At 42.0% G+C, this 18,442-nt stretch overlaps 1 protein-coding gene across 4 annotated transcripts in view; it reads right to left on the bottom strand.

Moving 5' to 3' along the window:
- The window catches only part of LOC119450065 (X-ray repair cross-complementing protein 5-like), a 37,411-nt gene that overhangs the window by 1,699 nt on the left and 17,270 nt on the right, over window positions 1-18,442 (bottom strand). For all 4 annotated transcript variants that reach the window (XM_049665619.1, XM_049665622.1, XM_049665620.1 and 1 more), the window contains 10 exons: window positions 17,979-18,069; window positions 17,181-17,241; window positions 15,501-15,570; window positions 14,273-14,359; window positions 11,954-12,063; window positions 9,756-9,852; window positions 9,244-9,313; window positions 6,268-6,380; window positions 5,340-5,433; window positions 3,933-4,066 (listed from right to left, as the gene is read on the bottom strand). In XM_049665619.1, the coding sequence (XP_049521576.1) occupies window positions 3,933-4,066; window positions 5,340-5,433; window positions 6,268-6,380; window positions 9,244-9,313; window positions 9,756-9,852; window positions 11,954-12,063; window positions 14,273-14,359; window positions 15,501-15,570; window positions 17,181-17,241; window positions 17,979-18,069 (927 nt within the window). The remainder of the gene's footprint in view (window positions 1-3,932; window positions 4,067-5,339; window positions 5,434-6,267; window positions 6,381-9,243; window positions 9,314-9,755; window positions 9,853-11,953; window positions 12,064-14,272; window positions 14,360-15,500; window positions 15,571-17,180; window positions 17,242-17,978; window positions 18,070-18,442) is intronic.

Genomic DNA, 18,442 nt, shown 5'->3' with positions numbered 1-18,442 from the left:
TAGTCCTACAAAGCAAACGAAGGTGTCTCAGCCGAACACAAAGAATCTTCTTAAGGAAATCAAGGTGTCCCAACAGAACTCCAAAGACGGACCCGTGCTTACGCATTTATAACGAACCTGCGACATATCATCCCAAATTTTATTTTAAGAAACAAAACAGGCTAGATATACTGGGTGTTCAAAATTAAGCTTTATGGTTTTCTTAAAATTAGGCACTGGGAGGCACGTGAAGACCACCTGCGCAAATAAGTTGTGTGGTCAGGGGGACACAAAGTGAGATAATTATCGCTGTCAGCAGCCGAATTAACTAAAATTGAATAATTAACTTTTTATTGACTGCAGTAAGTGTGTATGTTTGTATTCAAAAGTTAGAGGCAGTCGTGTTTCTACACAGTTTCACTTGGAAGAATTCTTCTAGCATGTCTATGCTCCGAGATATCCAACTCCAAATTTTAATGGTCGTTCGCATGATTACGCATGCAAGAGAGTGAGGATCGGCGCAAAGCTCCTCCCTGATGTGACGCGGCTGTTGAGTGCGGCGTTTAGTCTGACAACGCGGCGGAGGCATTGGCAAAAATAATAACTGCCCCCCTTCCCCTCACGGCTGGCGAAAAAAAAAAAATCGAAGAACCCGTAACCGCTGTCGTAACACGCGACCGCGCAGCCTGTAAAGATGGCGGCAGCTGCCATGCCTAGGTCACTCTAGCCATGCCGAGATAATGGCGCGAGCGGAGAAGCCGGAGGGCAGCGCACGTGCGTAATGGTGACTAGACGATCGGGCATGGTCCTTGTTTGGGCTACGCAAATAAAGTGACTGCTGATTTCCAAGTATTGTAAGTTTTATTGAAATCAAAAGCAACAACTGCACCATCAACAGGAGAAACCTTTTTAGCTATGCTAACGAATATTTCATACTGCCGCTGTAACTTTGGTGTTGTCATGCACAAATCTCATGACAACATTTCACCCATCAAGATGTCAATGCCCTAAAATGTTAAAAATGCCTCCCTTCCACAGCAAAGCAAAGCATAAACCGCTCTCGCGTCGAGTCGATAACTCTGCGGAGTACGACAATTGAAATTTGGAGTCAGATATCTCTGAGCACGAACACGCTAGATTAATTCTTCGACTGATACTGTGTAGAAACACAACTGCCTCTAAGTTTTCAATACAAACATACCCACTTACTGCAGTCGACAAAAAATAATTGTTCAATTTTAGTTAATTGGGCTGCTCACAGCGTAATTATCACCTCACTATGTGCCCCCCTGGCCACATAACTTATTTTCACAGGTGGTCTTCGCGTGCCTCCCAGTGCCTAATTTTAAGAAAACCATAAAGCTTAGTTTTGAACAACCTGTATTATCAGGCATAGCCGCCAAGCACATGGCTGTATTGGGTAATGTCCTTTTCCTATAAGCTCGGAGAAACCGATACCTGGCTTCGCTATAGGGCTTCTTCCTCTTTCTGGGGTTTTAGGTGCCACAACCAGTTCTGATTATGAGGCACGCCGTAGTGGAAGACTCCGGATTAATTTTGACCACCTGGGGTTCTTTAACGTGCACTACAACGCAAGCACACGGGCGTTTTTGCATTTCGCCTCCATCGAAATGCGGCCGCCGCGGCAGGGATTCGATCGTGCGATCTCATGCTCAGCAACGCCTGAGCTGACTGAGCCACCACGGCGGGCTACAGGTGTTGCTCTAGCCGTATAAAACGCGGGTTTATCGTGCGCAGAAACGGTGAATTTCGGTAAATGATAAAGGCTACTATCATCATCATCATCATTGACAGAAGCTGACCCCCCCCCCTCAGAAAAAACCTGGATCCGCCCCTGTGCACAGTTCCTTTCCCAATGAAAGCCAGTGGCCACCAATAGAAAACAGCAACTTGTACAGCTGAGTACTGCCGACAAGATGTAGACATTATGTTCTTAACATGCTAACTATTCTAAACTCTGTAACATAAAAAAATATGAAAATTAAATGTAGTCCCAAGACCTCTAGTGCCTTGATGGGTGGTCTGACAGAACTTAAAAGGAGTGCATGTGTGTGCATGCACACGCAATGATGATAACCAAGTGGTGCTCCATGTTATACGTACAATGAAAAATTGTGGCACTCTTTTCTTATTTCTTGCGTCAGCAGTTCCATGGGTTTAATGTTTTCTTTATGAAAAACTAAACTATAACAGCAAACTAGCATGTGTGACCTCCAATCACAGAGGTACCCATATCAGGAGGCCAAGCTGGCTGCCCCCGCGCTACCTACACAGCAAGTGCTAGGAGCTAACATCTGTCGCCACGGTCACTCCACTGTTAATGCGAGATTAAATTTCTTTCAGAATGTACCGTGCACGGTTTCTTATACCTGTGAAAACGAAAATAATATGCGTAATGGTTGTGGCAGCGTGCATGGTCTTATCTATATACAAGTGGCATCATTGTAAAAGATGCACTGTACTTTTCTAACTATAAGTCGCATTTTTTTTTCCCGCAAAATTTTTGTCAGTGGATTGTATATACACAAAACCATGCATACTGTCACAACCGTTACATGTATTATTTGATACACTATACAATATATATACATATATATATATTATATAAGTATACTGTATAAATATACTATGTATGTGTGTCTGTGTGTGTATATATATATGCTTGTGCAAGGGCACATCAAAAGTTGCATATGAGCACATTGTGCTTCCCAGCAGCACTATACCCTGCTTGCTCCAGTTTTCATTAGCAATTCCGCAAAGCAAAACACGATTCAGATGGCTTAAGTACAAACGGCATGCCAGCTAATCTGGCGCAGTGTGTGGTGCGACAATAATGAGTATCTCTGTGCCTGCTTGATGAACAATGAACTGCTGAACTGTTTTGGCTGAGCTTTGAGGAGGGAGGACTAAGTTAAAGGGACACCAAAGAGATACACTAACCCCCATGTTCAATTCAGATATGCACCTAAACTTGAAGTCCATGCTTGACTTGATCTAGACGACGCCTGGCATAAATGTGCCCAAGACATTCATTGCGTTTCCTTCGGTGTGTTCACATCAGGTGTCATCTAGATCAAGTCAAGCGTGGGCTTCAAGTTTAGGTGCATTTCTGAACATGGGATAAGTCGGTTTATACTGAGGAAGCATTAGCTGAAATCGTTAATTTCATGGCAAAATCTTGATAATTAGATGAGAAAAATAAGGCCAAAATACCACTTTTTAAGTTTCACCACGAAAATCCGGCACCGGTATGCAGGATGTTTATTTTAGCTCCGCCAAATTTTTAAAAATTGCCTCTGGCAGATAGCACAATTCTAATTCTTAATCTAAACTACTCGATGAGGCGGCCATTACTTCCACAAGAAATCCAAATGCATAACTGAATACTTTATAATTATGCTAATTAACTTTTGAATTAATTATTTAATTATTTACAGAGCCTCCTCTCATGATAAGAGTAGCCTTTTTCAGTATTGTAGAAAAGTAGTTTAGTAATGCAGCTTAACTGATTTTTTTCTATTTAGTGTCCCTTTAAGTGGTGGGGGCACTAAGTTCGTGCTACGGCTTGCACTGGGCAGGGATAAACAAGAATGAATTAGTTTTTAATATTTGAGGGTGAGCTACCCTCTGCGACCATGCCTTACAAGCCTGGATATGTAAAAAAAAAAAAAATGGAATGTGGGGTTTTACGAAGCCAAAACCACAATCTGATTATGCGGCACACCATAGTGGAGGACTCCAGATTAATTTCGACCACCTGGGGTTGTTCAACGTGCACCAGATACCAGGTACACGAGCGTTTTTGCATTAATTGCCATCGAAACACAGCCACCTCGGCAGGGATTTGATCCTGCGCCCTCGGGCTTAGCAGCGCAACATCATAGCCGCTAAGCCACTGCCGCGTGTAAACTGGGTCAATACACGACACTCACCAGATCATCCTCATCCCTTGCAGGCTGCTCTTCTTTTTCTGCATTTTGCTTCTCAGCAGCATAGAAATGCTCCGCATCAGCATCTAGCCATGTGCTTTGCTCACATTCCTTCTTCCCAATAGGTGGTACTGCTTCTACATATGAGAAACACACACACACACATGCAGTAATGTAAAGCACAAGACAACTAAATGACTGGTGACATGAAGGAAAAGGAAACACATAGAAGAGAACATAAAATTTTATACTAATTTAGCTTACTGTATAAACATGTTTAGGGATTCTATAGTCTGTTAGTGAATTTATTTTTGTTTATTTACAATACTGCTACTCTCATTCGAGAGCGTGGTAGTTGGGCAATACAGTATACATGTGTGTCAGTACGCAGGATTTATGTAAAAAAAGTGGTTAAAGAACATATAGGCAGAACAGTTAACTGAAAAAAAAGGGGAAAAAAAAAAAGTCCCAATTTCTTATTTGAAAAGTTTCCCTGAGGCGTAATAGAATTTAGAACACAACTGCAAAAAGGGCGTCACACGAAAACGAAGTTTGTTTTGGGCATAAAGTCAACCAAGGACCGGTGAATCTTGAGGGTTAAATCACAGCAGCAATAGGAAAAAAAGAACAACCTTTGTAGTGCTTGCCATTGCCACATTTTAAAAAGGATTCTCATTTCATCTATCTGACCAGAAACAGCAATGCATACTAAGGTGGCCATACAGGCTGCTGAATGCTTCCTCTCACATTAAAGTAGTCCAAATAGCATAAAAACTGAAAAATAGTCACGAGTGAAGCAGACGGTTTCATTGACACTCACGTTGAACTGAACGAAGGGTACTACACACAAGTGGCCCACGGGCAGAGAAATAAGAGGTCAATCCGAATCACCAGCACTTTATGAACTAGTTCAGGAGGTCCAGTTTATCAGTTCAACAAATGCACACTGCCATTCGTTACACATAGTGCAAACTTAGTGCAGTACAAGTTCACAGCATTCCCTGCACTAGACAGAGAGGTAGTGCAGGGCTCGTGCCGGTGTTGACATGCTGGTTCTGCACGAGAGAGAACTGGCAGGAACTAGTTCATAAAGTGCAGGGCCAATCAAATGTACCTATGACAAGGCTGACTGCAGCACATGTCTGATTAAATGAACAGAAAGTTCCAACCAGAAATACCTAATCACTACAAAATACAGTCATGTACCATTTGAACATGCAAGAGTGCATCGCATCAAATTATATTCGGGTCTACTAGAAGCTTAGTACTACCGATCCACACCCCAACACTAAACCTTGTTGCTAAAGAATCCTCCCAACAGACCTTGAAATTGCCATCGTCGAAAGAACTGTGCAACATCTCAGCGACTGCTTCACTGCAAGCCATGCTTACTGATATATGTCCGCTCACCTTTCGTCAACAGATTCCAAACATCATCCTGGTCTCTGCTATACTGTTCCTTCAGTTTCTTCAGGAAGGTGTTAAACATGTCAGGACTGGCTTTCTACAAAACCAAGAGATTGAATTATAAGTACTTGTTGAAGCTGCACATTCAAAAGTCCTAAGGTTGATGGCTCTGGTTAAATTCTGGTCATCTTGACTTCTTTTAAAGTGTACCTAAATTTAAGTACGAGAGCATTTTTTTTTTTCATTTTTCATTTCATCATAATTCGGCTGTGGTGGTTGGGATTTCATCTCATGACCACATAATCACAGAATCATTATAGTTTAATGTCCTAAAGTAATACAGGGGCTATAAAAGACTCCTTAGAAGAGGGCTATGAATTAATTTTGACCACATGGAGTTTTTCAATGTGCGTCCAAAGCTTGCTACACAAGCATTCTTGCATTCAATCCCCATCAGAACGCATCGAAAGTGAATGGGATTCGAACCCAGGACCTCGTACACAGCTGTAAAATGAAATAGCCACTAAGCTACCATGGCAGGTGCCTGATCTCCTATATAGCACAATGATGTGGGTTGAAAAATATAGACTGTCTTAATGAGCGGAGTGCTGGTACTGCCTGTCACTGTTACGACAAAAAGCAATGTTTATGCAGTATTTTGCTGCAACAGTGGCAGATGGAGTCACTGATCTATCGCTCAAAATTTTACACTTTTCCAGCACTGCCACCAGTTTTTATTTAATAATAAAAAAAAAACTGCATTCAAATGTGATATATTAAACAAAATGCACCATGAAATGCCACTTCTATAAGAAATGTGTGCTTAAATGAGCCAGAAGAGCCGTTTATATAAGGCTCCCTTATTTTCTCAACACAGCTTGAACATGAAAAAGCCTGGGCCTTCGGAAATATCTTAAAGCAGATGACACACCTCAAGTGCGGATTCCCGGTAGGCTCGAAGGCACTGCACTGCTTTGCCATGGGCTGCTCGCCCGAGGGCATCCTTGAACAACTTGAGAATTACTTCTTCCAGCTGCTGACAGACTGTTGGGAGAACAACACGGCAAAGCAGTTATGTGCAAAAAGGTACTGCCTGCTGCAGTGATTCCTGCACAACACCTCCACAACAAAATGACCTGTATAACGAAGAATTACATATGTCCTGGCTGAGCTATTATTCATGTGCTTTGTGAATGCCTCTACCAGTGAAGACTGTTTCAAAAATTTAGACTGTACAATGAAGAAATTTAGGCATCCCTAATGGCGTGACTTAATGCTTTACAACGAACACAAGTACCGGCATTACTACAGCCCTCCACAGACACCACTGAGCTGTGGTGCGCATAGGAAGGTCAGAACGACACCACAACAAAGACTGCGTGGCAGAGTCTGGACTCCACAGTAACTATGGCAGCTTACCCAGCATTTACCTTTTCTCCACAGTGAGCAGGCCTGCGCATTGTATGTCTGCATATGTTAATTTAACAGCTGACCATGGTGGGTACAAGTGGTTCATAGCCATTTTCTTTTTGTTTTCCAGTGTGTTTTTTGGAGCAGAGTTTGTTGCAATGTCTCGGGATCACCACAAAGAGTGTGAGCAGAGCAGGAATAATGAAGCATCGAAAGCTTCCCATTAATGAAATGTTGCTAATTTTCGGTGCTGTTGCGATTGGCTGCAGTCGCACATTCCGTCTGATGAAGCAGAAAACTGGGAAATTCTCACTAGATACGAGGTGTGTTCAAAAAGAAACCGAACTTTTGAAATAGCGCGCCAACCGGCAGAGGGAGCGCGCTGCGGCTACTGAGCACATGTAGCGGCAGGTTTAGACAGTCAACTGCCATTTGCCACGTTTCGCTCTGACCGTTAGTTGGCGAGCTACAGCCGCTGAAGTGAGCACATGAACAAGCTGTTCTTCGGATTGGTGCCAAAGTGACAATGAAGGAATTGGAAGAACAGCGTGTGTGCGTGAAGTTCCGCTACAAACTTGGGAAAACTTTCACAGAGACATTTCAGTTGCTTAGCCAAGCATACCGGGAGGACTGTATGAGTCGCACGCAGTGCAATGATTGGTTCAAGCGTTTTGAAGACATTCAAGCGTTTTGAAGACGGAAGAATGGCGGTCGGTGATGATCCCAAGCCTGTACGACCTTCCACATCCACAGATGATGACCACCTCGAGAGAGTTCGAACTGTGATTCACGGAAATCGTCGTTTGACTGTTCGAGAAGTTGCTGACGAAGTGGTATCAGCGTAGGATCATGTCATGAAATTTTGAGTGACAAACTTGGGATGCGTCGTGTCAGTGCAAAATTCGTGCCGCGTTTGTTGACTGATGAACAGAAGCAGACCCGTGTTGAAATCAGCCAGGAACTGCTCGCCGCTGCCAATGACGATGAAAACTTTCTTAAGAACATCATAACAGGCGATGAGACATGGGTTTATGGCTATGATGTTGAAACGAAAGTGCAGTCATCGTAGTGGGTGGCCAAAGGTTCTCCTCGTCCAAAAAAAGTGCGCATGAGTCGGTCAAAAATGAAGGTGATGCTGGTTGTGCAAAGGCATTGTTCATCAGGAATTGGTTCCACATGGTCAGACGGTAAAAAAAAATTACCAGGGAATCCTAGCACGTTTGAGAGATTCTGTGTGCAGTAAGAGGCCTGAATTGTGGGAAAATCAGGCTTGGATATTGCATCATGACAATGCCCCAGCTCACGCGTCGCTCCTTGTCCGCAGCTACTTAGCGAAACACCTCACTCCTATTGTGCCCCACCCACCATATTCTCCGGACCTAGCCCCAGCAGACTTTTTTTCTATTCACCAAGCTGAAAACCACCTTGAAAGAACGTCGTTTCCAAACCGTAGAGGAGATCTAGGACAATGTGAGAAGAGACCTGCATGCCATTCCAGAAAGTGCGTTGCAGGAGGCTTTCCAAAAATGGAAGAAAAGGTGGGAAGAGTGCATTGCCAGTAGAGGGGACTGACTACTTTGAAGGGGACAGCACTTCAAATGTTGTACCATAAGCAGTAAAGGTGTTATAGCAAAAGTTTGGTTTCTTTTTGAACACACCTCGTATTTCTTGAATTCATTTTAAATAGAGGTATTATTTCGCTGAAGTGGTTAGCCTGCTCTATTGTGAGAGGTACAGTGCACAATCTAAACAACAGAGTAACCTGTATAATTAAGGATTTTAGAGGTCCCAACCACTTCGTTTTGAAGGCATTTGGCTGCATTACTAGGAGCGGAAAGCAAATGAAAATACCAAAGACAGTCTGGCAACTAACTCTGCAAGGAACACAATGCCTGCCTGCCCCACAGCTGACAGCATAAGAAGGGCAAAAGAAATGAAAGCAGGAAAATTGCAAACTGTAAGTACCATCAGAATCGAGGGGACAGAATCAGAAGAGAAGGGACAGAAGAAAGGAAGACACCGACCAGTCCAGTGGGTGTTGCTATTCCAATGGCAGTATATACATATAGTCTTAACAGTAGGCTGCAATACGAAAAATACAACAAAAAGAATTTCCACACAGATGTAGCATGCAGCTTTCGTATCAGCAAATCAGCATGACCCTTGCCATCATGAGACAAGCCACACCGTTTCAGACTCCTACTGTCACTAATGATAGTTACTGACAGCCGTGGGTAGCCAATCGAGTTTCATGACGGCACGACCTCACTTTTTTACGAGTTGATTAGGGTGTCTTAGGTGCCAAGCAGGACACGACAAGAGGACGGACAACAATTCTACAATAAATCTGTACCAACTAGTCCAAACTTTAGTTCTTCTCCAACTCAAGAGATGAAGGGAGGTGCAAGGAAGTGCTGCTTGTTTCAACCAGCTTGAAAAGCTGCTTCAGGGTAGCCACTGAAGATATTGCATGCTTCTGAGGCAGTGTTTTGCTTACCTTCTTGGTAGGAGTTATCTTTGCCAGAGACTAGTTTCTTGAAGTCCTCTACAGGGTTCACCACATCCACCTTGAAGAAGAAGGTCAATATAGTTAAACTACATGCCCACAATTAGTGAAGCGTGTCAAATGCTCCCCGCCATTGTTTTGCTCGAGACATTGAAAGATCAGAGCACATGGTTAGCACTGTTGCTGCATCAGAGATCCACCTTAAATCTACCAGATAGACTATGATTGTCCACTGTTAGATGTTTCGTAATGAACTCTATTGCCAAGTACAAAATAGTGTGAAGATTTTGGTTGTTGAAAACAAGTTTCTGACTCAGTCTTATCAACTACTTCTCTATTTGCCCCTCAATTCAGTCAATTCAATTATCACTCTGGAATTGAATGTCCTGACATCACCTTTCCCCATATGTATAATGTATGTTCCTAGAGAGCATAAAACATTTAAACTTCCCTTCAATCATATCTACACACCTTACAATTACATAAATGTTAGTTTTCTTTACCTTTGTTGTTGCTGTGGCGGCCAACTCTGCCATGCTGATATCGGTACGTGCCCTCTTGGAGGCAGGCTCATCCGAGTTTGCGACATGGTCCTTGTTCCTGAAGTCAGAACCAAGATTATTGGTATATATATATATATTTTTTTTTGTCGCTCTTTTTATGCAGCAGTTACAGTACAAAGTCATGACACCCTCATCAAACGTACGGCCCTCATACTCAATCAGTCTATAGCACAATTAAATGTCAGTGGTCTGACTGAAGGAAATAATTGGCATTCCATTGCTATGTTTTTCAAATAAAGCCAAGCAGCTGGAAAACAAGCAGCATTTAAATGACCCACAGAAGCTGCAACGTTTCTCATTTTGCTCCAATTCTGCTAGCCGTAAAAGTAAAAGTGGAACCTCAACAGCTACTTACAAGTGGAATAAAGGAAACTTTTAAAAATTGCTCAGTAGTAATGCTAATGTTCCTGTATAAGCAAAAAAGTAATTGAGCAAGGGAAAGGGGGGGGGGGACAAGCGTGAGAAATTACAAAATTTTGGGGGATGCGCTCTTTTCATATTCTTGCAGTTTCAAGTTTCCCTAACATTCAAAAAGGTGCCACCAAAATTTTATTGACATCCATGCTGTGCAAAAGTTTGAATTTACATTGTGTATGTGCCGGTGGCATCTCGGGAAAAGGAATAATGCCCACGTCGATCACTGTCAAAGTGCATTCGTAGCACAAGGAGAAGGTCTAGTGTGGCATGGCTACCACAACGGAAAAAGGTTGCTCTCTATTCCTTTTCTTTATAACCTTAAGCACTCGCATCTAGAGCATCAAGTAATGTCTCAAAAAGGCTGGTGAAATGAAGCCAAAAGCAGAAAATTTCAAGCACTGATTACAATGGAGAAAAACTCAAGGGGATATTGATGCATGATGTATGCGAACAAATTTCTTGCAACGTGCGGCATTTTGCCACCAGACTTTGTTTTCAATCGACACTGGCTATGCTAGTCGCACTCTATGGTTCCTTTGCCATTTCTAGCACTTAAAAAAAAAAAAAAAATTGGAGGAAGGAGTGTGTGTCCAAGGAAATATTAGATAAATATAACAGACAGCTGGAAAGTGGGCAAAAAACAATGAAGGCTGGAAGCCATTCACATGTAAGAACACAGGGTACAAGAAAATTACACTAAATTATGGGGCTGAATATTCCAAAGCAACACATGGCCTATGAGAGCTGCTGTAATGAAGGGCTCCAAATTAATTTTGACCTCCTGAAGTTCTTCAATATGCACAGTCTGGTAGTCTGGTACTCTTCGTATACAAAATGGCACTCTTCTGACTTTTTGAAATTGTTACCATGTGGAGGTGTAAGCGGACCAAGAGCTCCAAGTAAGGCAAGGCAAGGTGCAGTTCTCGGAGACCACGCGCGCGGTTGACTGAAGTTGCCAGGGGAAGGACCAGGTGGCGTGAGTGTGGTGGCGAGAGAGGAAGGAACATGCAGGCGGCGCGGAGTGCGTGTGGTGTGCGCAGAGTGCAGTATAAAGTGGATATTTGCAACGCACGTGTCATCCTGTCGTCATTCATAACAACCATTTTAAATTTCTTCAGCAATTTGGAAGATCACTAAATCTATCGTTTCCACAATTGCATTAAACAAATCTAATTCCTCTAGACATGTATTTTTTTTTTCTTTTTTTTTAAAGGTTAATTTTCCCTCAGAATTAAGCTAATTACTCACATTGTCAATTTGGTCATTTGTTCATGCTGAAAAGCTAAATTTTCAGGTTTTTGGTGCAACCACGAGTCTAGTATACTTAGTCCTATATGTATAAACCTTTTTCTTAAGAAAAACTGAAATATAAGGGAATGGCACCCCAAATGAAGAGCCAGGTTCCTTCTCGGGCAACAAATTGCAGAAAATGGTTAAATACAATTTTAAAAAATAGACTTGCAAGAATAATTTTTGTAAGTAACTATGGTGACTTACAGATTAGATTGTAAGAGTCATATATACAGCTCCTCTGAATATTAAACAAGGGCAATAATAATAGGCACCAAGCCTTAAATAATTATCATAAACAGTCAACCCGTCGTTTGACTTCCTTGGATATTGTCTAGCCTAAAGCCTTGATGTGTTCAGCAACATAAAACAAATATAGCAAAAAAAAAAAAAGAAAGAAAGGGAAAAAAAAAATCAACAGCTGCACTGACTGGTCGCTAGGTCCAACACCGTTGTCTTGAGGCACTTTTACTGGGGCGACCTCCTCCAGGGGAAATGCAGATGAAATTTTCTCTAGAATGGGCTCTGCAAGCTCTGAAACCTGTTGAAGTAAAACCACCATCACACTTCATAGTACTATAAGAATAAGCTCTAAACCTCACACTATGTATGCAAAAATGCACATGCAAAACACCTGAAATGCTCTCCTCGGGCAATCACTGAACATATTAGATTGAAGGTTGTTGCATTTAAATGAAAAAGTCAAATTCTAGTAACTGCAGAAAGCATACATTATTTCGATTGACAAATTTTCATAAAAATTTATTTAAATAAGACAATTTAAAAGTTAAACAATCATGTTTACAACTGTCATATTGCAATGAAAATGTGTGATTTTCTTTCCAAACAGCATCTATATTACAGTGCTTCCAAAGTGATCATTTGAGCAATTGCTTCATCAATTCATTCAAGGTTCGCATAGGCTAAAACATAATGAATAGGAGCGGTGGTCACTTGGTTACATAATACTTGGTGGTATGAAATCTGGCATTATACATTAGTTAGCGATAATAGTGACAAGTACCTTAAATGTTGTTAGGCTGTAATAAATGAGCTACCATGTAACACATGCAATGCCTACAATGCAGTGGTACATCAGCACAGTATAGTTACATGTAAGCAGGTGCTTGTTTACAACAACATGACATCTGTTCTTGTAGCACTGTTACAAGCAAGATGTTTCATTTTCCTTTCTTTTAAAAAATTTTTATCAACTTTTGTAAAAATGGTCAAGATTCTAAATGAAGGAATCTGCTTGAAAACGTCACCACTACAATTTTACTTTCATGCAGAATAAGTTTCATTCAGAGCAGTTAAGCAATTCATCCGTGACAAGAGCTTCTGTGTCCATCTCAACTGGTGACTCGGGAAACATTTAATGACGTCTCTTTGTTCTAAGTAGGCATCGGCCCCTCATGCTGAAAGTGAAATGAAGAAAGGGATGCCCACCAGCCGTGCTCCTTAATTTGGGAGATAACGGATGTAATAGTGTTCTTGCCAAAGAATGACGTGACTAGTTGTGTTACAGGTTTATCAACCCCTGTGATGCCCTCTGCTTGAGCTCCAAAGCCTCCAGAGGGACTCCTTTGCAGACTCAAAGCACCAAGCTAGTCTCTCCACATGCCGGCACCATCACAACCTCCAACTCTCCCTTCTCAGTTTCAAACTTGCATGGTAAAACCCCTTCGTACATTTTTAGCAGGACCGTGGGAATAAGAAAAAATACTAGCACTTTAAAGCATTATAAAAAAAATTATGCAGATCTAACATACAGTTGGAATCCATGTTATACAACTATGAATATATGCTATACAGCTAACGACAATGTGTACAATTTATTTTCATCCTATGCAAAGTGTAATTTCATGCAATGTTTATGTTTATGCACAACTAAGGTCCAAACTTTAATCTCATCAGTCGGTAAACAAAGGATGTTCCTGGAGCGCCATTGTTCCGACAGTGGGACAACTCTGACATTGTTGCTTTGATGAAGACCCTCGTTGAAACGCTGGCTTCAGAGACATCCCTTGTTTGCCAAATGTTGACCACTTAATCGCGCTATTATGTACCATACGGGTTAGTAACACGCATGGAGATGTGTATGTACTTTGAGAAAAAGCTGCCTTCAGTGATGTAGCAACTGGGAAATGTATTGAGTAACTGGATCATTATCTCCTGCTATATAACTTTAAAGAAACAATCATTTGGTCTAACATCGAAAATGCAAACAAAGCTCCCATTCCATGAATTGCATAAAGGAAGAAACTAAATTATGGGGTTTTATGTGCCAAAACCACAATATTATTATGAGGCACGCCGTAGCAAGGGACCCCTGATCAATTTTGACCACCTGGGGTTCTTCCCCGACGCACGGTACGCAGACATATTTTATTTCCGCCCCAATCGGATTGCGGCCGCCGCGACCGGGATCAAAACCATGACCTGGAGCTCAGCAGTGTAATGCCACAGCCACTGAGCTACCATGGTGGGTAATCCTATGAAGTGACCATCCCGTGTGAACAGGAGGCATTTTCACCCACTTGTAGCCTCAATGTAGTGTCCCCATTTATCTGTTCATGCTTTACTCAAAATATAGATAAAACGTAGCCCATTTCTGGTCGGCAATTCCTTCCCACTTTTGTTTATTCCTCCCTGTAAGCTAACAACAGGGATAGGATTCTGACTTGTGCGCAACAAGAGTGGCAAAGCACAAGGACAACAGAGGACTTCTCATGTGACAACTCACTCACCGCCTTGGGTGTCTTGATGGCATCTGCAATATGTTGAGGCATAGGAGGAAGTGGGTCTTTTGGATGCATTGCTCTATGTTGAATGCACTGTGGACAATGAAATACTACTTGGTCAGGCAAACAAAAATGCAAAAATAGCAAGGACAGGAGGACATGAAATAATCTTTTGCTAAACAAATGAGTACAATATTACAGAGAAATTGCGAGAATACCAATCCGCACCAACAAAATGCAAGAGGTTCCAACCTCTCGAGTTTCAAAATATAACAACAATGACATTATAGTATGACTGAGTTCTGAAACTTGTATTATTGGAATGCTATCTGGAGTGCAGGAAATACAAATGCACCTTTTTCAACCTGCATTTTTCAAGAAAAATGCTCACAAGTGGGTGTCAAACCCATGCATCCTGGTTTAGGGAATTTGGGTTAAAATGTTTGGAAACAAATAAGCAAAGTACAAAATTATCTCAAGTGTCCTTTAACCTGCATCCCTTGTCCATCGATGGGTCAGCTTTTCCACATACCTTAGCCAACTAGCAGTCATGCCAATTGCATATTGAAAAGTGAAATTGAGGGGGGGGGGGGGGGGAAAGGCCACATAGTATTCAAAGCATGGTTCAATATAATGCAGAATGCTTTCCCAGACACGAAATAATAAATAAATAAATAAATAAATAAATAAATAAATAAATAAATAAATAAATAAATAAAGAAAGACTCATATATATATTCAAGCAAACATGGTACTTGTCCCATGTATAGACCTTCCCTTTAGGGAGAGAGAAAGCACCTGGACTGTTGTACATGAGTATAGAGGCACAGGCTGCAGCTTCTGCAGAGCTTTCAAGGGGGGCTCATGTGTCTTTACAACAGTACAGAGGGCATCATGACGATGTCCAGGGAGCTCTCGTTGCAAAATTTTATAGCAAGCATATGCGGAACCTTGTAACAATACAGTATTTTTATGAAAATGATGCACACATATCACTCTATTCATCAGCAAAATGCCATCAACTGTAGTCCTCCTGAGTGCTGTGCTATTCACAAGGGGTCGATAAAATGTGAAGTGCAGTGTACCACATGAAATGCCTAGTGCCTGCTGATAGTTTTATTCGACTCATTACCTTTCTCTGCGCATCAGTAACATGGCTTAAATTTCAACTAAAAGGAGTGTAAACATATCAATAACTACAGCCAGCAAGCACAATAGGGTAGGACTTGCTCACCTGGTACAGCCGCTGCAAGTATGGATTTGAGGTTTGACTAGACTTGAACAGCTCTTCTCGTTCTCCATTGCTGTCAAAAGGAGCAAGTACTACGTATACACAAGGTGCCCTATAATAGCACTGCTTGATACCCGACTGCAACTTGTCATGTAGACAAAGAGTGCAGTAAAGAGAGTAGACTTGCCACGTAGACAAAGAACACAGTAAAGATAGTAGACTTGCCATGTAGACAAAGAGAACAGTAAATGTAGTAGGAAAAGAATAATAATGGCCAATGGCATTATTAATGGCAGCCATAGCGTTCTTTTTCACACAATTTCTAAGAAAGAACAAGCATATGGCAAAGCTCTCAAGATGGCTGCCTATTGTATTTAGATGCATGACTCTCAGTTCAGAGCTGTCTCGGCAACTCCACTGTGATTGATACACAACTTCCAGAAGCTGCAGTCACACCTGCCATACTACGCTCAACAGGTAAAGCTTATAGGCAACAGTAATGTTACAACAAGATGGCTGAAGAACACCCGACAATCTTGCTTGCTTACATTCCCTACTGCACAGGTAAACAAAGTATTGATTGTGGAGTGTTGGCTGGAAATGCTCTGTCAAGCACAAAATAAGCATGCACATTTGACATCAGCATAGCTCACTCCCAAGCTAAAAAATATATGTTGGCCAGGCAGGGGGTCAACGACTAAATGTGTGGCTAATCAAGCATGAGATGTACAGCCGCCCAAATATTTAACTAGCGTGCACGAGTGGCGACTTTTTGTGCGCCAGCACCTTAAATTAGGAACAAACTTGCAAATGACTATGCTATCTTCACGAGCTTTGTGAGCATTAATTAATCTCGACCGTTTTGCAAGTTTGTTCCATCGTAACGCACTGGACAGCAGAAAAAAATACATTTACATAAGCTAGCTAAAGATATGGCCGGCTATACAGTCGCCCGATATTTTAACAGCACCGCACAAGTGTCGACTAGCAAGCCGGTGAGCGCCTTCTAACGACATGAAGCGACCAGATCAGCAAGAACTTGTTGATTTCTTGCTGGTGTTTCTTGCTTTTGCTGTTTGCGTTGCTTAGTGCCGTTAGAAAGCGTTCATCAGCCGGCCATTCGACACTTGCCCAGTACTGTTAAAGAATCGGGCAACTGTACTTTAAGGGTTTTTACTAGCGACTTCTGCATTCCATTATGCGTAGGGATGAACATGAGCTTCCTAGCAGCTGCATGCTGCTTAAGTCAAAAGCAATTTGCAACAGCAAATGGTCAAAAGTTTGCCTTTCTTGATGATAATGTTGCCTATCAGCTTGTGTGCGAGATTCAGCAGGTGTGAATCGAATCCAAAGAATATGTAGGAGTGAAGGAAAGTGTTCTTTCAAGCTGGTTCTGTACACATGCACATAGATACTGTGTCACTTTCTTCAAATAAAAAATTCATCAGTTGCAAGAGCCAGTGCTTTGTGTTGTGTGGTTTTTCATTGCCTTTTCCCATGCAAAATGTCATTCAGCTCGTTGACACAAGACTTAAGAGGTTTGCTGCAATTTGCTCCTTTGTTGAGCAACAATAACATACTACAGAGCCACGGTAAAGATAGTGTTTCACAGCAGCGGTCACACTGTACACCAATAAAGCTAATCTTTCCCACAAAGATAGTCCACAGAGAATGCAGTCTTACATGTCGACAGCTGTAAGATCCATCGCCGCTATGAGATCATCAAACAGGGACAGCTGCATGTCTGCAAAGACAAGTTCAACTCATTTGCATTCTGTAATATGGAAAAGAGCCGAAGAATCACTGGCTGTCACATACACGACTATACTTCACCTCGTACATTGCACGCAATGATGTGACGCATAGCATGACTTTTCGCAGTGGCTGTGTTAGCACCAAAAAATTATTCGGTGTTTTTTCCAGCAATTGTAAGAAACAGTTGTTTATTTCAGCTCAGTAAGTTTTAATCCTTGAAAATGAACATACTGTGTTTTACAAGTGCCACTACGTTGTTTTAAGTCATTTTGCTTTTAGTTGTTAACCGTATTATGTTTTTCATTTCTAGCCTGTCGTGGTAGCCTCATGTGCATGCTCACGTAAGCATACGCTGCTGGCGTGCAGCAAAGCACAGGCTGGCCGATCGCTGCCCCTGTTTCACGGTGTCACTTGTAATCTCAGAAATCTGGTGTGACACTCAAAGACATAACTAAAATCTCCCCCCTACCAAGATTTGCCTTACCAATGTTAATCTTTTGAAAAAACTATTGACATCATTTGATGACCATGCTAAATAAAGCCAGCAGGAACACACAATTTTTTTTTTAATTTTTGTTGCACCCTTCATAACTCCCCCCTTAAAGGGTTGATGTTAATGTGCTCTTCAGAATAATGAAAAGCAGCAAATTTGATTGAAAACAGCAGCACAAGTGCTGCTTGTCAAGAAGGCCATGATCAGTATCTAGAGAGAAAAAAATTGCATACCAGTTGGAATATTGTCTTTGTTGGTGTCCAGTGGCAGAAACGTGAATCTTCGCAAGTCTTCCATGTAAGGCAATTGAATGAACACGAGGCACTGCGAAGCGAATGAAAGTAAGACAACACAGGTACTGCACCAGCCCTCTTGGGTAGGATTAGAGTGTACTAGATTGGGGGAGTGGGTCCAACGCAAGCTCCCCGCTGAGCATTTTTTTATTGAAAAGTTGGTGGCGCCACCGTCGCTTTCTCCCGAATGAGCAGCCCCGCGCGCCAGCAGGACGCTTGTCGCATCGGAGACCCTACCGCAGCTGCATGGAGCTTTGACAGGGGGATACTTGGTGGCGGTAACACTGATATTATTCCTCACTGATCTATTGTAAATAAAATGGACAAAGAGCGGCGGAAAGAATGCAAACGACGCAACAATGACAGTGCGTCGAGCAGACGACAGCTACTCAGCCCGTGAGCTA

The sequence above is a fragment of the Dermacentor silvarum genome, chromosome 4, assembly GCF_013339745.2.
Source record: "Dermacentor silvarum isolate Dsil-2018 chromosome 4, BIME_Dsil_1.4, whole genome shotgun sequence".
Classification (NCBI taxonomy): domain Eukaryota; kingdom Metazoa; phylum Arthropoda; class Arachnida; order Ixodida; family Ixodidae; genus Dermacentor; species Dermacentor silvarum.
This window is presented reverse-complemented; position numbering and strand designations above follow the sequence as displayed.